Here is a 22,480-nt window from a genome sequence, read left to right as displayed (position 1 = left end):
AAATGCTGAAAGTTGTTAACTTGTAACAACTTAACTGAATTTAGCATTAGCATTCTAGACAAAAATTGATCCGAAAACCATTAAATGATATTACTATAAATGGAAAAATAGAATAATAGGCCATACATTGAAAACATAAACCACAAAAAGATGTGATTAAAAACTGCGAGTGGGGGAACAAGCAAGACTATGATTAGATGTGCATGCCCATGCAAAATAAGAAAGAACCATGATAACCACAATACCAGTGTATTCAAGTGCAAATGTGTATATTATGACTGGAAATTCTAAATGAAAAGTATGTCAGAAAGGAAAGAATATAAATATGAAAATTATAAAAGAACTATTATTCATAACCATAAAATATACAGATTTACAGCAATATATGTATTTGAGTCGCCCGCCAGGGCCGTGGGGATACTCGGTACCGGGTCCGGTAGCTCTTAAAGGGGATGTCATGGTGGCTGCGACCCGGTCCGTGGCCCTGAGTGCCCAATCAAAGGGAAAGGTCATTTAAGAGGTTTTGTAATAAAGTTTGTGACGCCACCTGTGGTTCTCGGTCAGAGGGGACCAATGCTGCTTAAAGGGGTCGTCTGGGGTGATGTTGTTCCAAGATGGTGATGCTTCCCACAGGTGAAATGGGGTCCCCAGGGCTCCCAAGGTGATTCTGACTTTCTTTATAGAGGGAATAAACTGCATGGGCTGAGAGGCAAAATTGCATCACTGGTTAAAAGTTTTAACTTTAATAGTAATCTTGCAAGATAACATATAAAATGATATATGTACATGTCTCTTTTTGGCAATATATCTTAAAGTTTTCATTTTTTTTGCCATGAATATATATTTTACAGATCAATTGTAGATATTTTCATTTTTGATAGAGAGGAGTGCATTTATTAGAGCTGTGGCTGCCATCTGAACAATAAAGGGCAGACAAAAGGTTTTTTTTAAAAAAAACATACTCACCTCACCACTCATCTTTTTGGCCACTCCCACTGTTCCCTGTCCATTGCCTGGTCCTCCATTGCAACTCTGACCCAGCGTTCACTCTAGGCCAGGGATTCCTTATGCAATGAAATCCTGGAGTTCACTGCACATGCTCCATGGCCTACTCACGGATGGAAGTCCCATCCTACAGTGAACACCAGACTGCAACTCCTAACCACAGGCCCTGAATGTCAACTGTGCATGCCCAGTGATCTCCATGGCTCCTTTGCGGCTTAACGTTTTGGTCTAGAGTGAACATCAGGCAGGATATGTGATGCGACAGGTGTGGAGAACCAGACAGTGACAGGGAACAGTGGTGATGGTCAGAAAGATGAGTGGTGAAGAGTGCATGTTTTCTTTTTTTTAGCCTTTTGCCGGCCACTTTCATCTTTGCTGCTCCCTGCCTGGTCCTCCATACCTCTGTCCCAACCCATCTCCGGCCCCGTGTTAACACTAAGCAGGGGCTCACTATGTATGCTCTGTGAACTAAAGTGAGAACCACGTCAAAGATGCGATGTAGGTACTTAAAACTGGATTGCGGGTAGGAGGCAGCCGGAAAGGTGAGCAGTGAAGTGAGAATAAGTATTTTTTTCAAATTTTACATCTTACATTTATTTTAATTATAAATAGGAGACATTCAATTCATGAAGAATAAATTCTCTGCTAATCAAATAAAATCTGTGCAAACAGGCAAATTCAAAATTTAGTTTGATCCGCTCATCTCTAATTATTTATTATTAGTCTTGAGCGAACGTGCTTGGATAAGGTGTTATCTGAGCATGTTCGTGTGCTAACTGAATGTCTTTAGCATGCTCGAAAAATATGTTTGAATCCCCGTGGCTGCATGTCTCACGGCTGTCAGACAGCTGGAACAGATGCCGCTATTGCCTGTTTGTTAGACATGGAGGTACTGAAGACACTCGGTTAGCCCTCGAGAATGCTCGGATAGCACCTTATTCGAGGACGTTTGCTCATCACTATTAGCTACCAGTAGAATACAGAGGAATAAGCTGTCTCATAGTGTACATTATCAGTGTTAGATGTAAGCATTGCTTACACAGGTATACAATGTATATCTAATATATTTATCTAATGCATTATACTAATCTTTACATCATGACAATCTCAGGTTATCGCATTCTCAACTTGTGTCATACTTGAATATGTCTTTTTAACCAATTTGCTTTGAAATTCCTTTCCCATAAAATAGTAGGTGATGGCATCAAGACAGCAGTTAATGTTAGCAATGCAGAGAGCCACTTGCACAAAGAGACTGATGTGTTTTCTAGCCATGCAGTTTGAAATGATTTGCTTTCTGACCAAAAACTGCAGAAAAATACCAATATGGCTAAGAAAAAAAGAAAGCATGAACACGACCAAATTAGAGATAATGATGCGTATGACAATAGTCTTCGATCTCTCACACTGTACTGATGAGGACGACACTGGAACCAGCAGAGCCCTGATACTCTGGATAGAACAGTACAGCATGACTGTCATAGGGATCAGAAATCCAAATATCTCTAGAGGTACAATAATCTGGGTACTCCAGACGTTGTCTGACATATTATGGAAACAGCTTCCACTCCTAAAGTTATTGGAAAAATCAAAAGTGCAGAGAGCCACTGTCCACACAAAAATCCAGACAAGAATGCATATGCAGGAAGTTTTCTTGGGTGAACGTAACACCTTGGACAGGAAGGGATGTTTGATGGCAATATATCTATCCACACTGATGAACATGATTGTGAAGATACTCCCATAGATATTAGTGAAATAGAGGGACTCTAACAAGCTGCATAACCGTCCATCTATAATGATCCTGTATATCGTGAAGTAGAGTCGGAAAGGTAAAGAAAGAACAAGACAAAAATCTAACACAGCCAAATTCAGAAGATATATTGAGGCTTCCGTATGCTTTTTCATGGAGGAGCAGAAAATCCATAGGGCGGATACGTTGAGGATGAATCCTATAATAATTGTAGGAATGCAGATGAATAGTTGGATGGTGTTCATTGTTGATGTTGCATTTACAAGTGAGTATTTGTTCAGGCACTCGTTCATTTCTCTGTTAATAAAACAGAAATTTCATAAAGTCAACATGTGAGGTTTAATAATCCATCTTATAAAAAAAACCCTCTGGATCTTCTTTTTAAGGCTATAAAACCGCAAAAAAAGCATACAATAAGCATCCCATCATTTAGAATGAATTCCGCATCTTTTCTGTGAAAAAAACGCATCACGGTAAAAAATGCAGCATGTTCATTAATTTTGCAGGTTTTTTTGTGGATTTCCCACTATAAAATGTCCGGAAAAAAACGCATAAAAAACGCGCCAAAAATGCGTCAAAAATGCGCAAAAAACGCATGCAGATTTCTTGCAGAAAATTTCAGGTTTTTCTCAGGAATTTTCTGCAAGAAATCCTGAACGTGTGCACATAGCCAAATACTTACATCCGACCATTATCTATCAAAATGTTACCTTTTAGTAGTTGTGCTTTTCTTGCACTTACTTATTTTTATAAAATACTTGCCTTTCTTTTTGTACACGAGCACAGCATGGCGACGATGATGTCATAAAGGTTGCCTCGACCAATCAGCGACGGGCACAGTCTGCCGCGAATTCACCTCGACCAGTCAGCGACGGGCACAGTATCGACGTAGATGTCATAATGGTTGCCATGGCGACGATGATGGCATAAAGGTTGCCTCGACCAATCAGCGACTGGCACAGTCTGCCGCGAATTCTGGAATCATCATTGTCCATATACTACAGGGACATGCATATTCTAGAATACCCGATGCGTTAGAATCGGGCCACAATCTAGTACTGTATAATGGCCCTGCATGATGCTCCATACTGTATAATGGCCACACATGATACTCCATACTATATAATGGCCACACATGATGCTCCATACTGTATAACGGCCACACATGATGCTCCATCTATATATATATTTGCCTAAGGGTTTTTCCGTCTTTCTGTCTTTCTGTCTGTCTGTCTGTTTGTCTTTCTGTCTGTCTGTCTGTCTGTCCTGGAAATCCCGCGTCTCTGATTGGTCGAGGCCGCCAGGCCTCGACCAATCAGCGACGAGCACAGTATCGACGTAGAAATCCCGCGTCTCTGATTGGTCGAGGCCGCCAGGCCTCGACCAATCAGCGACGGGCACAGCGATGATGATGTCATAAAGGACGTAGAAATCCCACGTCTCTGATCCTTCTTTTTAGGCGTGCACAGATCTGTGGTTGCCCACACTTGTATCCAAAAAAAAAGCGTAAAATGATGGGACACACTGGAACACAAACCAGTCCAACGTGACTCCATCTGCCTCATAAGTGAGTGGTTCCATCCACGGTTTTGTCTGAATCGCAATATTGTGGAATTTACATGGAAACCCCGATGTAAGCGCTCAGCAGAGAGCGCAGGATAAATGTGAGCTGAGCCTTATTATGATTTTTGGGAGATAGAATGAACAAATAGACAGCAGTACAAGAGTAGTTCTTTTTTTTTGCGCTTTTCACTGTGCTGTATTAGTGATGAGGTTGATTTATTCTACGAGTTGGTACGATTATAGTGATACCAAATTTGTATTGTTTTTTTTTTAGGTTTTGCTGCTATCACACTGTAAAAATGCTTTTTTATAAAAAGTGGGAATTTTTTTTGTCGCTACATTCTGAGAGCTGTACCTTTTTATTTTTGGGTTAACACGGCTTTATGAAGGTTTATTTTTTGCAGGACAAGTTGCAGATTGTTTTGGTACCATTTTGGGGTACACAATATTTTTGGATCGCTTTTTATTCAGAATTTTCAGACACAAAATGAACAAAACCCAGCAATTCAGTTATTGCTTTTATTTTATTTTTTTTTCACTGGTCAACTCCGATATTGCATGGTGTCAGCTGTCATGTACAACCGCAACCCATGGGAATTGCCACCGTCGGACGGCGCTATTCTCTTATTCCCAATCGTCATTTTAAAATAGCAATCTATATATATAATTGTCTAAGGGTTTTTCCGTCTGTCTGTCTTTCTGTCTGTCTTTCTGTCTGTCTGTCTTTCTGTCTGTCTTTCTGTCTGTCCTGGAAATCCCACGTCTCTGATTGGTCGAGGCCGCCAGGCCTCGACCAATCAGCGACGGGCACAGTATCGACGTAGAAATCCCACGCCTCTGATTGGTCGAGGCCGCCAGGCCTCGACCAATCAGCGACGGGCACAGCGACGATGATGTCATAAAGGACGTATAAATCCCACGTTTCTGATTCAGCGACGGGCACAGTATCGACGTAGATGTCATAATGGTTGCCATGGCGATGATGATGTCATAAAGGTTGCCTCGACCAATCAGCTACGGGCACAGTCTGCCGCGAATTCTGGAATCATCATTGTCCATATACTACGGGGACATGCATATTCTAGAATACCCGATGCGTTAGAATCGGGCCACAATCTAGTACTGTATAATGGCCACACATGATGCTCCATACTGTATAATGGTCACACATGATGCTCAATACTGTATAATGGCCACACAATGCTCCATACTGTATTATGGCCACACAGTGCTCCATACTGTATAATGGCCACACATGATGCTCCATACTGTATAATGGTCACACATTATGCTCAATACTGTATAATGGCCACACAGTGCTCCCTACTGTATATTGGCCCCACATGATGCTCAATACTGTATAATGGCCACCAGTGCTCCATACAGTATAATGGGCCCACATGATGCTGGGTGCAGTATAATGGCCCCACATGATGCTGAGTACAGTATAATGGCCCCACATGATACTGCATACAGTATAATGGCCACACATGGTTACCCCACTCCATCATTGCCCTGACACACCCATCATTGCCTTCTCCATCACTATAAATACACACACCTACACACACACACACCTTTCAACACGTTCCCTCGCAGCAGCCGGCAGCTTCCACTCCTGTGGCGCTAAATAATGTCCTCCTTGTGCAGGCATGTACTACAGAGGACAGAGAATGACCTTCAATCCAATTTTGCAGCCAGCATGCAGCCAGCGGGTAAGGAAAGGGTGAATCAAACACCCGAAAACCCCACCCCTATGGCTGAAAATTGTTCCCTCCAAATTCAGGTGACAAAGTCCCTTTAAGTTAAATCACTAGCAGCAGGGATCTGATATGTAATTAAAAGTATATTTTAATAACTAATTTTCAATGTGAATACTTTTCTACCCAATGATGACAGAAGTATTCTAGGAGTGATGCCTTTATTGGCTAACCAGAAAATAATATGTTTGCAAGCTTTCAGAGCACAGTGGCTCCTTCTTCAGGCAAGATTTCAAATAGATTAATAGGAAACCAGCACAACATTTAAAGAATACTACAGTAGGACATTTGCTAGGGGGTGGGAAGTGTGATGAGTCCATAGATAAGCCAAGGTAATCAAATTAGGCATTTTCTTACAAATGGAGAGGCAGTGGGAATAATGTTCTTAGTTATCTGGAGTATGTCAGGTGGAGGTGTGAATTGTATCCATGTAGTGACTCATAAATCCAAGTGTTAAATTGAGTCCTAGTGTCAACGAATTAAACATATTCATTAGTTTGTATTCCCAAATTTTTCTTTCCCTGTGGTCCTTAAAATTACCTTTTATTATTAAGAATTTTAAATCTGTCATACTGTGTCCAGGTCCAGAGAAATGTTTTCCCACCGGTGTGTCCATTTCATTCCTGATTGTGTGTCTGTGTAGATTCATCCTAGTTTGTAGTCTTTTCATAGTTTCCCCAATATAAATACTTCCAGGGCACCTCTTACATTGTATCATGTACACCACGTTGGAGGATGTACAAGAAAAGGAACCCATGACCTTATAGTCCTGATTTGCGTTTGGTACACAGACTATATCTGTTGATAATATGTGGGTACAAGTTTTGCATTTTTTATTGTTACAGGGGAATGTGCCAATCACTAATGGTGATGAGAGGACACTTCTGACAGGGAGATACCTTAAGTTAGGGGGCTGTTTATAGGAGAGAAGTGGTAGTTCTGGGAATATGTCTTTCAATTTGTGATCTTTATGGAATATGGGTTGGAGATCAGCACCAATTTTCCTTAGGATGCTTATGTGGGGGTTGTATGTGACCACAAGAGGTAACCTGTTGTTATCCTCTCTCAGTTTGTAATCCAGGAGGCTGTTTCTTGGGATCCTTGTAGCCCCGTGGATCTGCTCATCTATTATCAGTGGATGGTATCCTTGTTGTAGGAATGTATTCCTCAGTGATCGCAGCTGTAGTTTGCTGTCTGAACAGATCCGAATATACCTCAGAGCTTGACTGTATATGATGGATTTTTTTGTGTGTCTTGGATGAAAGCTGTTCCATCTAAGATAAGCCGGATGTCCGGTGGGCTTGTGGTAAATGGATGTCTGTATGGCATTTTCCTTGATGTATATGGTCATGTCCTGAAAATGTATTTGGGTCTTTGAAACGTTGAGGGAGAGCTTGATGGTTGGGTGGTACTTGTTGAAGTTATTGTGGAAGGTGAGTAGATCATCTTTTGAGCCTGTCCATATTTTTAGCAGATCATCAATGTAGCGGAAGTATGCAAAAGGTTTAACAGAACAAGATGAGAAAAATTCTTCCTCTAGTTTCGCCATAAATAAGTTAGCATATTGTGGGGACATTTTGCTTCCCATGGCGCTGCCCATACACTGTTGGTATAAATTGTTCCCAAAAGAAAAATAGTTGTGATGGAGCACAAACCTGATAAATTGCAGTGTTGGTTCTGTGGCTACATTGTTCTTTTGAAGGAAATATTTACATGCTGCAATTTCATCCTCATGGGGAATGCTGGAATAGAGAGACTACATCCATGGTGGCTAGTAGAGTGTCCTCTGGAAGTGGGCCCAGCGCTGACAATTTGCAACGAATATCCGTGGTGTCCTGGATATAGCTGGGTGTGCGCCTCACAAAGGGTTTCAGAATAGCTCATTTTAATACTACAGCTAAACAAACAAATAGCCATCTAAACAGACACAAAACATATATATAAAGTGCAAAATGTGAACCAGTGGCATAATAATGGTACTGTCTCAACACTTGTAGTCTTTTGAAGAGTCCATATATTCAGGCGGTGGCATGGATACAAGGGCACCCTAATTTTCCTGTCGTGCCCTGAGCATGTCGCCTGTTCTGACAAGGACAGAACCTAAGTGTGGCCTATTCCGCTAGTAATGTCCCTATATAACCCTCCCTATGTGTTTCACACACCAGTGAAGGAGGACTCCTCAGGGGAAATAAACCGTACAATTAGTATTATTATGCCACTGGTTCACATTTGCACTTTATATACATGTTTTGTGTCTCTAGGTGCAGTTTTCAAATTATCTATTAAAAGTTACTTTTTAATTATTCTGTATATTGGATTCCTGCTGCTAGCAATTTAGTCATTATCATCAGCCGTCGCTGTATAAAAGTCTGCACTGATCCCTGCTTGACAGATACATTTTGACAAATATTAGGTTTTCCACACCTGTCACAGATAACCTTGTCCTCTTTCGTGTTACAAGTCCACAGGTCATATTGAATACCCTCTTTGCCACTCGACGCGACAGTACTCCCATAACAAACTGGGCAACTACTTGCCACTGGTCCAATATGTCGACATAGAACTCTATGGGATCTTGGCTCATGATATCTGTCTGAGAAAGGACACAGCCTTAATATGACTGAACCCAGCTGTTCAGTGTTTCTGTGTTTGCTGAAGTGAGCTAGGTTGTCATAATGGCAGAAAAAATATTCGGTCCATCATGTCAAATATACTATAGGTGTTGCTGCTGCCTTGGTTACTGGTGTAATACCTAACTCTGGCACAGGCAGGAGAATGCTGTGTGTGTGTGAATCGCATAGAGGTCTGCTGGTCAGTTGTGTGGGCGGCAGGCTTTTGGTCAGTGAAACTTTCGCCGAGTAAGTAACAGAACATATTTTGGAAGTAAGCCAATTTGGACTCTCTTTCAGAATCTGGAAACAATTCCCCCATTTTGTTTTTACGGCCAGGGTCTAAAAGCATGACTATATAATAGTCATCACTTTACTTCATGTTAACAATACGCCTGTCCTCCCACAAGAATTTCAGCATACAGCTTGGCCGGTCCACCAACATGATTGATGGCCCCTTTGTTTCATTGTCATAACCCACTGCAATGGTTGGTTATCATGGCCAATGGCTATTTTTGTGATCATGTTTGCTTAGAATTTCTGCTTCATCCCTTGACTGCACAACTAACTGGCTTAAATTTGTCAAATGAGCATGTGATATTGCATAATGTACTGATAGAGAGTTGTAGTTCACATCACTGCTCTAGAGGAGATCTGCATGGAGGAATGGGCCAATATTCCACCAACAGTGTGTGCCAACCTTGTGAAGACTTACAGAAAACGTTTGACCACCGTCATTACCAACAAAGGACATATAACAAAATATTGAGATGAACTTTTGCTAATGACCAAATACTTAATTTCCACCATAATTTGCAAAATAAATCTTGCCAAATCAGACAAGGTGATTTTCTGGATTTGTTTTCTGCTGTGGTGTATCTATGATGTCAATTACAGGCCTCTCTAATCTTTTTAAATGGGAGAACAATTGGTGGCTGACTAAATACTTTTTTTCCCCACGGTATGTACATCTATAATATTAGACTATTGGTGCAATGAAGCAGGCTCAAAACATTATTTTAAACAACGCCCACACTTTGGAAGATAAACACTTACATTTAAGTTTCTGAATTAGAAAGATTTCCCTTAAAAAACCCCATAGAGATCACACTTTCATTTCCAAACAGAAAGAAGGCTTAAATTCAGAATTTGGATTTAGTTGCAATGTCTGCAATAAGTGGCCAGTTATTGTGGTATATGCCTACCATGTTCCTGCACGGTCAGAAGCAGCATATTACACAGTACATAGCGGGGGCACATTTTCTGCACTGGTTATTAGGGCACTTGCACAGGCATTTTAATTTGTAAGGCACGCTAAGAGGAACATTGTTTTTTGTGGCAAAGCTGATCTAGTGTAAGAGCAAGCATGGCAACAGCAGACTCAACATTGGATTCACAGTAGCTAAGGAGTTTGTGCAGGTTGGGAATAGATACGGATGGTGCTGCAAATGTGCGAAGTCAAATGTGTCTTTGATGTAAACTTTGCAGAGGAGTCCTGGTTGAAAGAATCTGTCATAATGGTCAGGGCCAGCTGGAAGAGGCGGGAAAAGTTAATGACTAGAGATGGGCGAACTCAAACAGTAAAGTTCGGGGCCCTTGCCGAACACCTACTGCTTAGGCACGAGGAAGTCCGTGTTGCTTTTCGGGTTTAGCAGCCCAAATACCAGATGTTTCTTGCACTGTAATGTGCATGACAGCGAGGCAAACACTGCCGCTAATCAGTGGTAAAATGATTACCGCCTGTCAGACAGCTGTGATCGGAGGTAAAAAGTTTATATCTGGTCACTAGGGTTGGCTGATGGGACTATTTCTCCCATCAGTCTATGCCTGCTGTTGCTAATAAAAGAGATAGCAATCGGCTGCTGATGGGAGTATTCATCAGCTGCCACCTTCGCTCAAAATAATAATAATAGAAAAACAAAAAACTTCCGATCACAGCTGTTGGCTCACACTGTCATTTGACAGCACTGAAACCTCAGCTGACTGACAAGTGGTAATGATTTTTGATAACCAGCCATGCAAAACAGACAGCTGTGGGTTGCAACCCTCAGCTGTCAGAGTTAGCAAGGTTGGTTATCAAGAATATTTCAATAATTTAAAAAAACAGCATGGGGTCACCCAATTTTTGACAACCAGCTAAGCTAACACAGACAGCTGGGGGTTGGTATTCTCAGACTGGTAAGGGGCCAGAATATTGCCCCCTACAGCCTAAAAATTGCAACCTACATCCTCCTAGAAAAGGCACAGCTATTAGATGCGCCAACTCTGGTGTTCTGCCTGGCTCTTGCCACTTGTCCTGTGACATTGGCAAGTGGGGTTCATATTTGTGGGTTGATGTCACCTGTGTATTGTCCGGTGACATCAAGCCCATGGCTCAGTAATGGTGAGGCGTCTATAAGACGCCTATCCATTTATCCATTACTAATCCTATAGATATATTGTAAATAAATACACTACAAGATTAAAATCTTTTATATGAAATAAAAATGACACTCTTTTTTTCATTTAAAAATAACAAACACAGTTGTGCTCACTAAATGCCCATTCCACTGAAGCCATCGTCTCCTGTCAAAAAGCAACAATCATATCCCTCACCTGTTTGTCATTCTGTCCCATGCCATAATTCATGTCTAGGGGATAAAAAGTTTTCAACCTGGATGGTGCCAAGATGTGACCGTCCATGCTAAGAACCACTGGGGAATGAGCTGCTGCGAGCGCAGCATCAGTGACTAGCAGTGATGTCATCAAGATTACCGCATGTCACTGAGGCTGCAATCCCAGCTGGGCCCTTGAATAACTCATTATAGACTTAGTAATTTTGCCTGAAGAAGGAGCCACTGTGCTCTGAAAGCTTGCAAACATATTATTTTCTGGTTAGCCAATAAAGGTATCACTCCTAGAATACTTCTGTCATCATTGGGCAGAAAAGTATTCACATAGACTTGATAAAAAAAATCCTCAAACACTCTTAGCAAACAAACTAAGAGTAAGAGAAAAAATTAACACTATCTTCATTTGAAATTAGCAAACGTTGCCTGAGAATAATACAAAGAAACACCAGATCTCCAATTAGGATGATGGACCTAATATAAGGAGATCAAACATCTATTCTTTTTACTTAAATGACAGTAAGGGGTCACATAATAATAAAAAAGAAAATCTTACAAGATAAATCAAACCCCATAAATCAGATTTGTGATTGTATCCTTGGTGATGGGATGCATGACGCGAAGTGGCTGAATTTTTTTTTTTGCACAATAAACTATATTATTTACGTTAAGTTTGATTGGTCCCCTGATGACTCCCAAGGGAAGAAATGTGTTGGAATGGATGTATGGAGAGTATAGGGCCTCCTACTTAGGGCTAGGTGTGGATTGGCTTTGTCAGGGTGGAAGCAAATGGGGCTTTAGAATAAATCATCCTATTATCATATCTATAGGACTAATTCCTACATTAATCTGGACCTTGGGAAGCCTTGAACATTCCAGCACTCATCCATCATTGATTAAGCGTTGAATGGGTGATGACGTTAGTTTGTGTATGTTTCTCCACATCTAATGTTATTGCATGTTATATAATTTATACTTCTATAAAGAACATTCATTATATTGGGATTATTTGACCACTGTCAATGTAACCTAATAAAACTAATTATTTGTCTTGATCACTAAAATTGGTCTTATTCAGCAAATAGGCCATTCTAGTAGGTTCTTTATTGAACGCTGCCAAGGAATCCCTTTTATGATCAAACCTGCACGGTTTGTCCAATGATGTATTTTTTCAGCTTTATATTTATTGGACGGACAAGGCATACTTTGAGTAAACAGGGTCGTTATTAGTATCTAGATGCAATCACAGATGTGGATTATGTGGTTTGAATTATTTCACACTTTTTCTTGTTGGTTATTATCTCACCACACTAACTGCGTCAGTCATTTAAATAAAAAGGATAGATGCTTTATCTCCTTACATTGGATCCATCATCCAGATTGGAGCTCTGGTTTCTTAGTAATCTTATTCTCAGGCAGCGTTTGCTAATTTTAATTGAATTTAGTAAAAGTTATCTTTTTATTTTACCTCTCACTGATTGCTGCGTATATCTAATCGAATGTGAGTTGTGCTATACTAGTGGAAATTACTGCACTTTCTTACTGTTTTTCCTTTCTGTCTTCAATTGAGAAGCAAAGAGAGGAACATCACAAGCAATCCAGATCAAACATATAAATTGACTCATATTCTGCCCACACGACATAATTTTTAAATGCTGTGACTTTACCATCATTTACTAATAAAGCATACCTGTTATTATTGACACCGTAACTAATGAAGAGGTAGCAGTCACAACACCTGGACCAGATAGTTTATCTGCAGCCTGCTATAAAACGATTCTCCCAAAACTTACATTGATTATATTTGTTTCCTATTGTAACTAACTACTTCATAGCAATAAGATACCAAGTGACTGCAATGATACTTTCATAACTGTAATAGTAACACCAAAGAAAGATCCAACAATGCTTAAAAATTCTAGGGCAATTTAGCTGCTAAATAGATCTCATTTCCATAATGGCTGCAAGAATTAACCTAATACTTCTCCATATAATCAAGTCAGTTTCATATCATCTCGAAAGAAGCCAGACAATAGTAGGAAAAATCTAAATCTTATCCATGTAGCACAATCCAAGATGAGGTCCTTGTTGTTCCATTCTGTTGATATAGAAAATACATTTGATAGCTTAGTGTGGCTGTAACTTTCTTGAAATTATTTTTGTTTAGTGAATCAAAAACTTTAAGCCTTCTCTATAAAGGTACCGCCACACATAGCGACGCTGCAGCGATACCGACAACGATCCGGATCGCTGCAGCGTCGCTGTTTGGTCGCTGGAGAGCTGTCACACAGACAGCTCTCCAGCGACCAACGATCCCGAGGTCCCCGGTAACCAGGGAAAAACATCGGGTAACTAAGCGCAGGGCCGCGCTTAGTAACCCGATGTTTACCCTGATTACCATCCTAAAAAGTAAAAAAACAAACGCTACATACTTACCTTCTGCTGTCTGTCCTCGGCGCTCTGCTTCTCTGGTCTGGCTGTGAGCGCCGGGCAGCCAGAAAGCAGAGCAGTGACGTCACCGCTCTGCTTTCCGGCTGACCGACGCTCACAGCCAGAGCAGGAGGAGAGCAGAGCACAGCGCTGGAGGACAGACGGCTGTAGGTAAGTATGTAGTGTTTGTTTTTTTACTTTTAGGATGGTAACCAGGGTAAACATCGGGTTACTAAGCGCGGCCCTGCGCTTAGTTACCCGATGTTTACCCTGGTTACCAGCAAAGACATCGCTGAATCGGTGTCACACACGCCGATTCAGCGATGTCTACGGGGAGTCCAGCGACCAAATACAGTTCTGGACTTTCTTCCCCGACCAGCGATCTCCCAGCAGGGGCCTGATCGCTGCTGCTTGTCACACTGGACGATATCGCTAGCGAGGACGCTGCAACGTCACGGATCGCTAGCGATATCGTCTAGTGTGACAGTACCTTAATTCACCAACTACCTACCTAACATTGCCCACAACTTTGCCTAGACTCATACTTATCAATAGAGGAAAAAGAAAAGACTGCCTCTTATATCCAACATCTCAGGCCTCAAAATTAATGGTGAAAAATCATAAACTTTATTTATTCACACCTCAAATTGTAATTGCTCATACATCTTATTAAGGTATCATTTCATAACATAACTCATTATAAATCTCTCTCTTTTCTCTATAAATGGAATTATACTAGCTTATTACAACAATTAAAAGCATTCTTGCTGAAGTGGTCCACATCATCTCTAACCTGGATGGGTACTATATATTCCATGCTTCGTATTTGATATATTGTCTGATGTCTTTAAGTTCTTCTTAAAGACATATTATCTTTTCAAACTGCCATTATTAAATTTATTTGTAATAATAAAATAGATTAGATTGGCAGAAATGTTATGAACCTTCATAAAAGGGTGAAAGGTTTATCAGTTCTACATTTTATGCGGTAATATAGGGCGACATAAATAGCTTAACTTTCTACAGTTTGCACTTCAAACCTTGCAACAAGGTGAACATCAACCCTCTTAGCTCCTTATACCCTAGTGGGCTTAATGTGAGCCGCAGGACCATTGCCCACCAAACATTTAAAGAACTCACTCTTCTTGGCCCATTCCTTAAACATATGGAGAACACATAGGTTCCAATGATCCCACTACATATCTATTTACATTTATAGAATTTATGATATGGTTTCTCCAGACTGTTTTCAAGGATGTAAAGGGAGGGGGGATATGTTACATATCTGGTGGACATGCCCAGTTGTCCACTCACGTTGAAATGTCTGGAGTCTGTTCTTAACCAACAATTGAATCTTGATCCCTTTGTACTCTTCTTATAGGAGAAACCTCTAGGAGTTAATAACCCCACATGTAAATTAATAAAATTTTGCTCTATGGTGACCACAACTCATACATTTAATAGATGGCATAATCCATTCTTATCACTTTAAGTGGTCAAAAACAGAGTCCACAAAATTATGCTTTTCTGAAAAACTGAAGCCACCAGAACTGACTCCAGAAAGTGTTTTGATAAAAATCCTGGATTAATGCATCAGTCCTGGATTAAAGCATCAGTCAACTCCTGGACAGTCGGAGGTGCAACATGGCATGATGTTCCTAATCTGCTTGATTGGATTCAGGTCTGGGGAGCGGGCATGCCAGTCCAAAGCATCAATGCCTTTATCATGCAGGAACTGCTTTCACATTTTAGCCACATGAAGCCTAGCACTGTCATGCATCAGAAGGAACCCAGGGCCCACTGTAGCTGCATATGGTCTCACAATGGGTCTGAGGATCACATCATGATACCTAATGGCAGTCAGGGTACCTCTGGCGAGCACATGGAAGGATGTGCGGCCCTACAACTAAATGTCTCCCCACACCGTTATTGATCCACTGCCAAACTGGTCATACTGGAGGATGTTGCAAGCAGCAGAATGTTCTCTACGACATCTCCAGACTCTGTCACGTCTGTCACATGCGCTGTGTGTTAACCTGCTTTCATCCGTGAAGAGCACAGGGCACCAGTCAGGGTACCTCTGGCGAGCACATGGAAGGATGTGCGGCCCTACAACTATATGTCTCCCCACACCGTTATTGATGCACTGCCAAACTGGTCATACTGGAGGATGTTGCAAGCAGCAGAATGTTCTCTACGACATCTCCAGACTCTGTCACGTCTCTGTCACGTCTGTCACATGTGCTGTGTGTGAACCTGCTTTCATCCGTGAAGAGCACAGGGCACCAACGTCGAATCTGTCAATCTTGGTGCTCTCTGGCAAATGCCAATCATCCTGCACTATGTTGGGCTGTAAACACAACACCCACTTGTGGACATTGGACCCTCATACCATCCTCATGGAGTCTGTTTCTGACTGATTAAGAAAACACATTGATGTTAGTGGACTGCTTGAGGTCATTTTGCAGGGCTCTGGCACTGCTCCCCCTCTGCCTCCTAGCACAAAGGTGGGGGTAGCCATCCTGCTGCTGGCTTGTTGCCCTCCTACGGCCCCTTCGACATTTCCTTCTTGAACTGGCCTGTCTCCTGGTATCTGCACAATGCTCTGGACACTGTGCTGACAGACATAGCTACCTTTCTTGCCACAGCTCGCATTGATGTGCCATCCTGAATGAGCTGCACTACCTGACCAATTTCTGTGTGTTGTAGACACTGAAGTGTGATTAACTTGGAGTTACATTATGTTGTCTAAGAGTTCCCTTTATAATTTCGGGCAATGTACAACACCCCTATAAATTGTTTTTTGTTTCAGCCTTTCGTTCCTCCTCAATTTCACTTCATTCCCTGCAATCACTTTATTTACCTGTGGCTCTAACATACTCGTCAGCTCCCTGTGCTTTTTATCTAACATCACATCCAGAGCTGTCACTGCCAGGCCTCAATGTCCAGCGCCACACTCTGCACACTCATCGTCTAACAGTAATCTGCCCATGTATAACACAGGTATTCAGATGCAGTGACACAGAGGCGTGGAGCAGGGGTTAAGTATTGTTTACTTAATTAACAGTAATGAGCTCTTCACAGGGAGATAACAGGGAGGGGGAAACAGGTTAAACAGTGTAATGGTGATTTAACTTAACAGTCTTTTGTAATAGTTTCAACTCATCATGACTCTGCTGTCCTTTACTCGCTTGCAGTCTGATGGGTGATGAAATGTGTCTTCAGGCTTCCCCGCCAAACATACGGTCTTGCTTCTGGTGGCAGCGGGCAGTCACCGGTTTTGCCTGCTGAGCCCCTAGTCCATTGCACTGCACAGCCAATACATAAGGCTCTGTGCAAGTCACTAATCAGTGTGTGCTCCCCTGCGCACCCGCCAATAGCTGGGTGCCCACACCGCATTATCTCACTTGGCGCTCGTCTCTCTGTACACCTGCTGGTACCTGGATGCCTGCAACGCGATGCTTCACTCGACGCCAGTCTCTCTGTGCATCCACTGATACCCTGGAGTGCCCACTGCGCCCGTCCTGGGTCTCTGTTCTGTGGTCTAACTCCGTCCGCAGTGAGCAGCAGGTCCCTGCTCTCTCTTCCCTGCAGCAGGAACCCTCTGCCTCTTCCCGTGAGAGACCTTCTGTCTTCCTCTCACTCACCACTTCCCCTCTCTGCAGGCCATGGGTCCCCTATGTCTTCAGTTTCCTTCCCCCTGCAACAAGAGGTGTGGCCCCAGCAGATCCGGACCTGGTGCCCTTTCAGCACCCACATCCTGGTCTTCTTCCTTAGACATGCATTAACCTCTGTCATCACTCCAGTATTGGAAATAACTGAGCAGTGTTTGGTGTCTGTGGAAAGCAACAGAATCACTCCACACCACATCCACAGAGATGAAAGAGCCTTCAAATGTCCCAACATCACATCCACAGTGGTGATAGAGCTTCACATGTATCCACATCATATAAACAGTGATGATAAGAGTGTCACAAGTCCCCACATGACATCCAGTGTAGTGATAGAGTTTCACATGTCCCAACATCACATCCACAGTGGTGATAGAGCTTCACATATATCCACATCATATCCCCATGTCTCCACATCACATCCACAGTACTGATAGAGTGTCACACATCCAAACATTACATCCACAGTGGTGATAGAGCATTACATGTCCCAACATCACATCCACCATGGTGATAGAGTGTCACATGTTTCCATATTACCTCTGACATATGAGTACTACGAAGAGTCTATAGAGGTGTGTGTATATCTACATATATAACACATAATACACTTCAGCTGCTGCAGAACCTCAGTCTATAGCGATGTGTGTATGGATGGACGGATGAGGGAGGGATGGATAAATGGATGAGGGAGGAATGGATGGATGGATTAGGGAGGGAGGGATGGATGGATGAGGGAGGGATATATGGATGAGAAAGGGATGGATAAATGGATGAGGGAGGAATGGATGGAAGGATGGATTAGGGAGGGAGGGATGGATGGATGAGGGAGGGATATGTGGATGAGGGAGGGATGTATGGATGAGGGAGGGAGGGATGGATGGGGCAGGGAGGCACATTATAATCACCTATGTGGAAACATTTTTCTTCCTGGTTCCTCCAATCTGCTGAGTTAGGGTATGTTCACACTATGCGGTTTTTACTGCGGAACCGCGTCGATTTTGCCGCTGCGGGTCCGCAGCTGTTTTCCATGCAGGGTACAGTACAATGTTACCCTATGGAAAACAAAAACCGCAGTGCACATGATGCGGAAAAACCCGAAAAAAACCGCGCTGAATTGCTGCGGAAAAAAAGAAGGACCATGTCACTTCTTTGTGCAGAATCGCAGCGATTCTGCACCCATAGAAATGCATTGATCCGCTTACTTCCCGCATGGGGCTGTGCCCACCATGCGGGAAGTAAGCGGATAATGTGCGGGTTATACCCGGGGTGGAGGAGAGGAGACTCTCCTCCAGGCCCCGGGAACCATATTTGTATTAAAAAAAAATTAAAATAAAAAATAATGTTATACTCACCTCTGAAGTCTCAGCGCTGCACGCGGCCGTCCGGTCTCAGGTTTGCTATGCGACCAGGACCTTCGGTGACGTCGCGGTCACATGACCGTGACGTCACAAAGGTCCTGGTCACATAGCATCTTTGGAACCGGACCGCCACCTGCAGCGCCGAGGAGATCGGGACGTCAGAGGGTGAGTATATCATTATTTTATTATTTTAATTAACATTACTATTGAAGCTGCATATTGCTGCATATGCAGCATCAATAGTAGGGGTAAAATGCCGCAGCGGAACCCGCAGGACAAACCGCGATAAATCTGCAGGGATAACCGCAGCGGGTTTGCCCTGCAGATTTATCAAATCCGCTGCGGGAGAACCAGCAGTAAAGGACGCAACGTGTGAATGTGGCCTTATTCCCCTGCTGCCCGACTTTGTGTGCTGCACAAGGAGGCTGGATCAGGAGACAGGAGGGGGAGGGTCTGCAGAGACTGGGTATGATCAGGACCAGTCTCTGCCAGACAGGAAAACTCTAGTCAGTGAGTGAGCATATATATATATATATATATATATATATATATATACAGTTAGGGCCAGAAATATTTGGACAGTGACACAATTTTCGCGAGTTGGGCTCTGCATGCCACCACATTGGATTTGAAATGAATCCTCTACAACAGAATTCAAGTGCAGATTGTAACGTTTAATTTGAAGGGTTGAACAAAAATATCTGATAGAAAATGTAGGAATTGTACACATTTCTTTACAAACACTCCACATTTTAGGAGGTCAAAAGTAATTGGACAAATAAACATAACCCAAACAAAATATTTTTATTTTCAATATTTTGTTGCAAATCCTTTGGAGGCAATCACTGCCTTAAGTCTGGAACCCATGGACATCACCAAACGCTGGGTTTCCTCCTTCTTAATGCTTTGCCAGGCCTTTACAGCCGCAGCCTTCAGGTCTTGCTTGTTTGTGGGTCTTTCCGTCTTAAGTCTGGATTTGAGCAAGTGAAATGCATGCTCAATTGGGTTTAGATCTGGAGATTGACTTGGCCATTGCAGAATGTTCCACATTTTGGCACTCATGAACTCCTGGGTAGCTTTGGCTGTATGCTTGGGGTCATTGTCCATCTGTACTATGAAGCGCCGTCCAATCAACTTTGCAGCATTTGGCTGAATCTGGGCTGAAAGTATATCCCGGTACACTTCAGAATTCATCCGGCTACTCTTGTCTGCTCTTATGTCATCAATAAACACAAGTGACCCAGTGCCATTGAAAGCCATGCATGCCCATGCCATCACGTTGCCTCCACCATGTTTTACAGAGGATGTGGTGTGCCTTGGATCATGTGCCATTCCCTTTCTTCTCCAAACTTTTTTCTTCCCGTCATTCTGGTACAGGTTGATCTTTGTCTCATCTGTCCATAGAATACTTTTCCAGAACTGAGCTGGCTTCTTGAGGTGTTTTTCTGCAAATTTAACTCTGGCCTGTCTATTTTTGGTATTGATGAATGGTTTGCATCTAGATGTGCACCCTTTGTATTTACTGTCATGGAGTCTTCTCTTTACTGTTGACTTAGAGACAGATACACCTACTTCACTGAGAGTGTTCTGGACTTCAGTTGATGTTGTGAACGGGTTCTTCTTCACCAAATTAAGTATGCGGCGATCATCCACCACTGTTGTCATCCGTGGACGCCCAGGCCTTTTTGAGTTCCCAAGCTCACCAGTGAATTCCTTTTTTCTCAGAATGTACCCAACTGTTGATTTTGCTACTCCAAGCATGTCTGCTATCTCTCTGATGGATTTTTTCTTTTTTTTCAGCCTCAGGATGTTCTGCTTCACCTCAATTGAGAGTTCCTTTGACCGCATGTTGTCTGCTCACAGCAACAGCTTCCAAATGCAAAACCACACACCTGGAATCCACCCCTGACCTTTTAACTACTTCATTGATTACAGGTTAACGAGGGAGACGCCTTCAGAGTTAATTGCAGCCCTTAGAGTCCATTGTCCAATTACTTTTGGTCCCTTGAAAAAGAGGACGCTATGCATTACAGAGCTATGATTCCTAAACCCTTTCTCCGATTTGGATGTGGAAACTATCATATTGCAGCTGGGAGTGTGCACTTTCAGCCCATATTACATATATAATTTTATTTCTGAACATGTTTTTGTAAACAGCTAAAATAACAAAACTTGTGTCACTGTCCAAATATTTCTGGCCCTAACTGTATATATATATATATATATATACATATTCATATTGTAATATAATTTAAACGATATGAATGGTACACAAATGCTTGAATGCTACCTATTTATATAATATTTGTAGCCATTTATTACTAAGACATTATCAATAAAAACATTGAAACTAAATGTTTTTATTTGTGTCATAAAAGTATTCTTCCAATAAATAATGTTTATTTAAAATAAAAATTAAAAACCTTCAATTTTCTCAGTGGCCACTTGGGCTTATTTTAGACTCTAACTTCCCTTTGTTTCAAGAAATGTACATGTTCATTAGCCACAATGAACAGACTTTGACCTATGTTTGGTATTGAAGCATCTAATGAGCAAGGTCATCTGTGTAGGGAGGGGGAGCTGTGACATCACCATTGCAATTGGTGGATCCAGTGCTACCATTTTTACAAAGAGGTGTTACCTGCCGTTGCAATCCTTTCTCTGATGATAATGAGCTTGCCAAAAACTCTTCATGAAATTCACGATAGTGTAAGTATAAAGTGACCCCAGTATCAAATGTGAAAATTGCCAAATTTCTAATAATGTTTAATAATAGAGATCATTATATAAAAAAGTACATTGCCAAAAATCTTTAATAAAATACATTATACACATAAACCTGATTTACACAATAGGTCTTTCCCATTAAATTCACACTGAAAACGTATCACTGTCTGTTGAGGATGCACATAAAAAGCCACAAGCCAAAATATAAAAAAAAACATGAAAAAGTAAAAATAAAAATAAACTAAAAGCTCTCCCAAAAATAAAACTCTTTTCTGCTGCTGATTCTAAGACTCTTTGGAGGACGTTTGCCCTGCAAATGGCAAATGCATATTAAGCACCAGTGATAATACATTTTCTAAGTGTTTGTTAAGAACTTCATATTTTCCCATTGAAAATACTTAGCACTTAGCAAAAGTGTTTTTGCAAAATGGCAAAAAAAAAGTTTGAGTGAAAACTTATGTACATGTAAATAAATAAGAAACAATCTCAGGTCTGTTTCTCAGCTATTGGTATTTTTCATCCTAAATTAATCATAATATTCTTTGAATGTAATAATATCTATTTAATCAATATTAATCAAATATCTCATCTTAAATTAAACAAAAGCTAAACATAATTACCGGCAGATGAAGCTTCCTTGTAACCTGTGTAGTAATAAGTGAACTAAACTCTATGCACGCCATCAACCTCAGACATTCTAACCCATATCTTACCATTCATAAGCACTTCCCGTGGAGGATGAGCAGGCTGGCACACCATTGCATGAGTACAGAGCTAGGTTTGTAATTGGGGAAGGATGTTATATGCTGATTAGTGCAAATAGATGTGGTAATGTGTTTTATCACCACTTACTAGCACACACAAGCGAAGACGCAGGTTCATAAGAGGCAAACATTGCGCTGTATTTTTCTTGGTTTCCTTAATCCTACAGAAAATGCAACTTTTTTAAAAACCTTATTTTAACTTTTTTTTACACATAACAGATATTTCAG

General features: G+C 41.6%; 1 protein-coding gene across 1 annotated transcript; it reads right to left on the bottom strand.

The window, feature by feature from the left end:
• LOC138680886 (G-protein coupled receptor 55-like) lies at positions 1–22,121 on the bottom strand. The gene is made up of 2 exons (XM_069768104.1): positions 22,109–22,121; positions 1–3,055 (listed from the first exon to the last, which is right to left on the bottom strand). Exon 2 carries the CDS (start codon positions 3,049–3,051, stop codon positions 2,113–2,115), a length of 939 nt encoding a protein of 312 aa, XP_069624205.1. The 5' UTR covers positions 3,052–3,055; positions 22,109–22,121; the 3' UTR covers positions 1–2,112.
• Positions 22,122–22,480: the final 359 nt, after the last annotated feature.

Source organism: Ranitomeya imitator, chromosome 5 (assembly GCF_032444005.1).
Source record: "Ranitomeya imitator isolate aRanImi1 chromosome 5, aRanImi1.pri, whole genome shotgun sequence".
In the NCBI taxonomy this organism is placed as follows: Eukaryota; Metazoa; Chordata; class Amphibia; order Anura; family Dendrobatidae; genus Ranitomeya; species Ranitomeya imitator.
This window is presented reverse-complemented; position numbering and strand designations above follow the sequence as displayed.

Excerpts from the sequence above, each read along its gene's own strand:
- LOC138680886 (XM_069768104.1), bottom strand. The coding sequence starts at position 3,051 with ATGAACGAGTGCCTGAACAAATACTCACTTGTAAATGCAACATCAACA.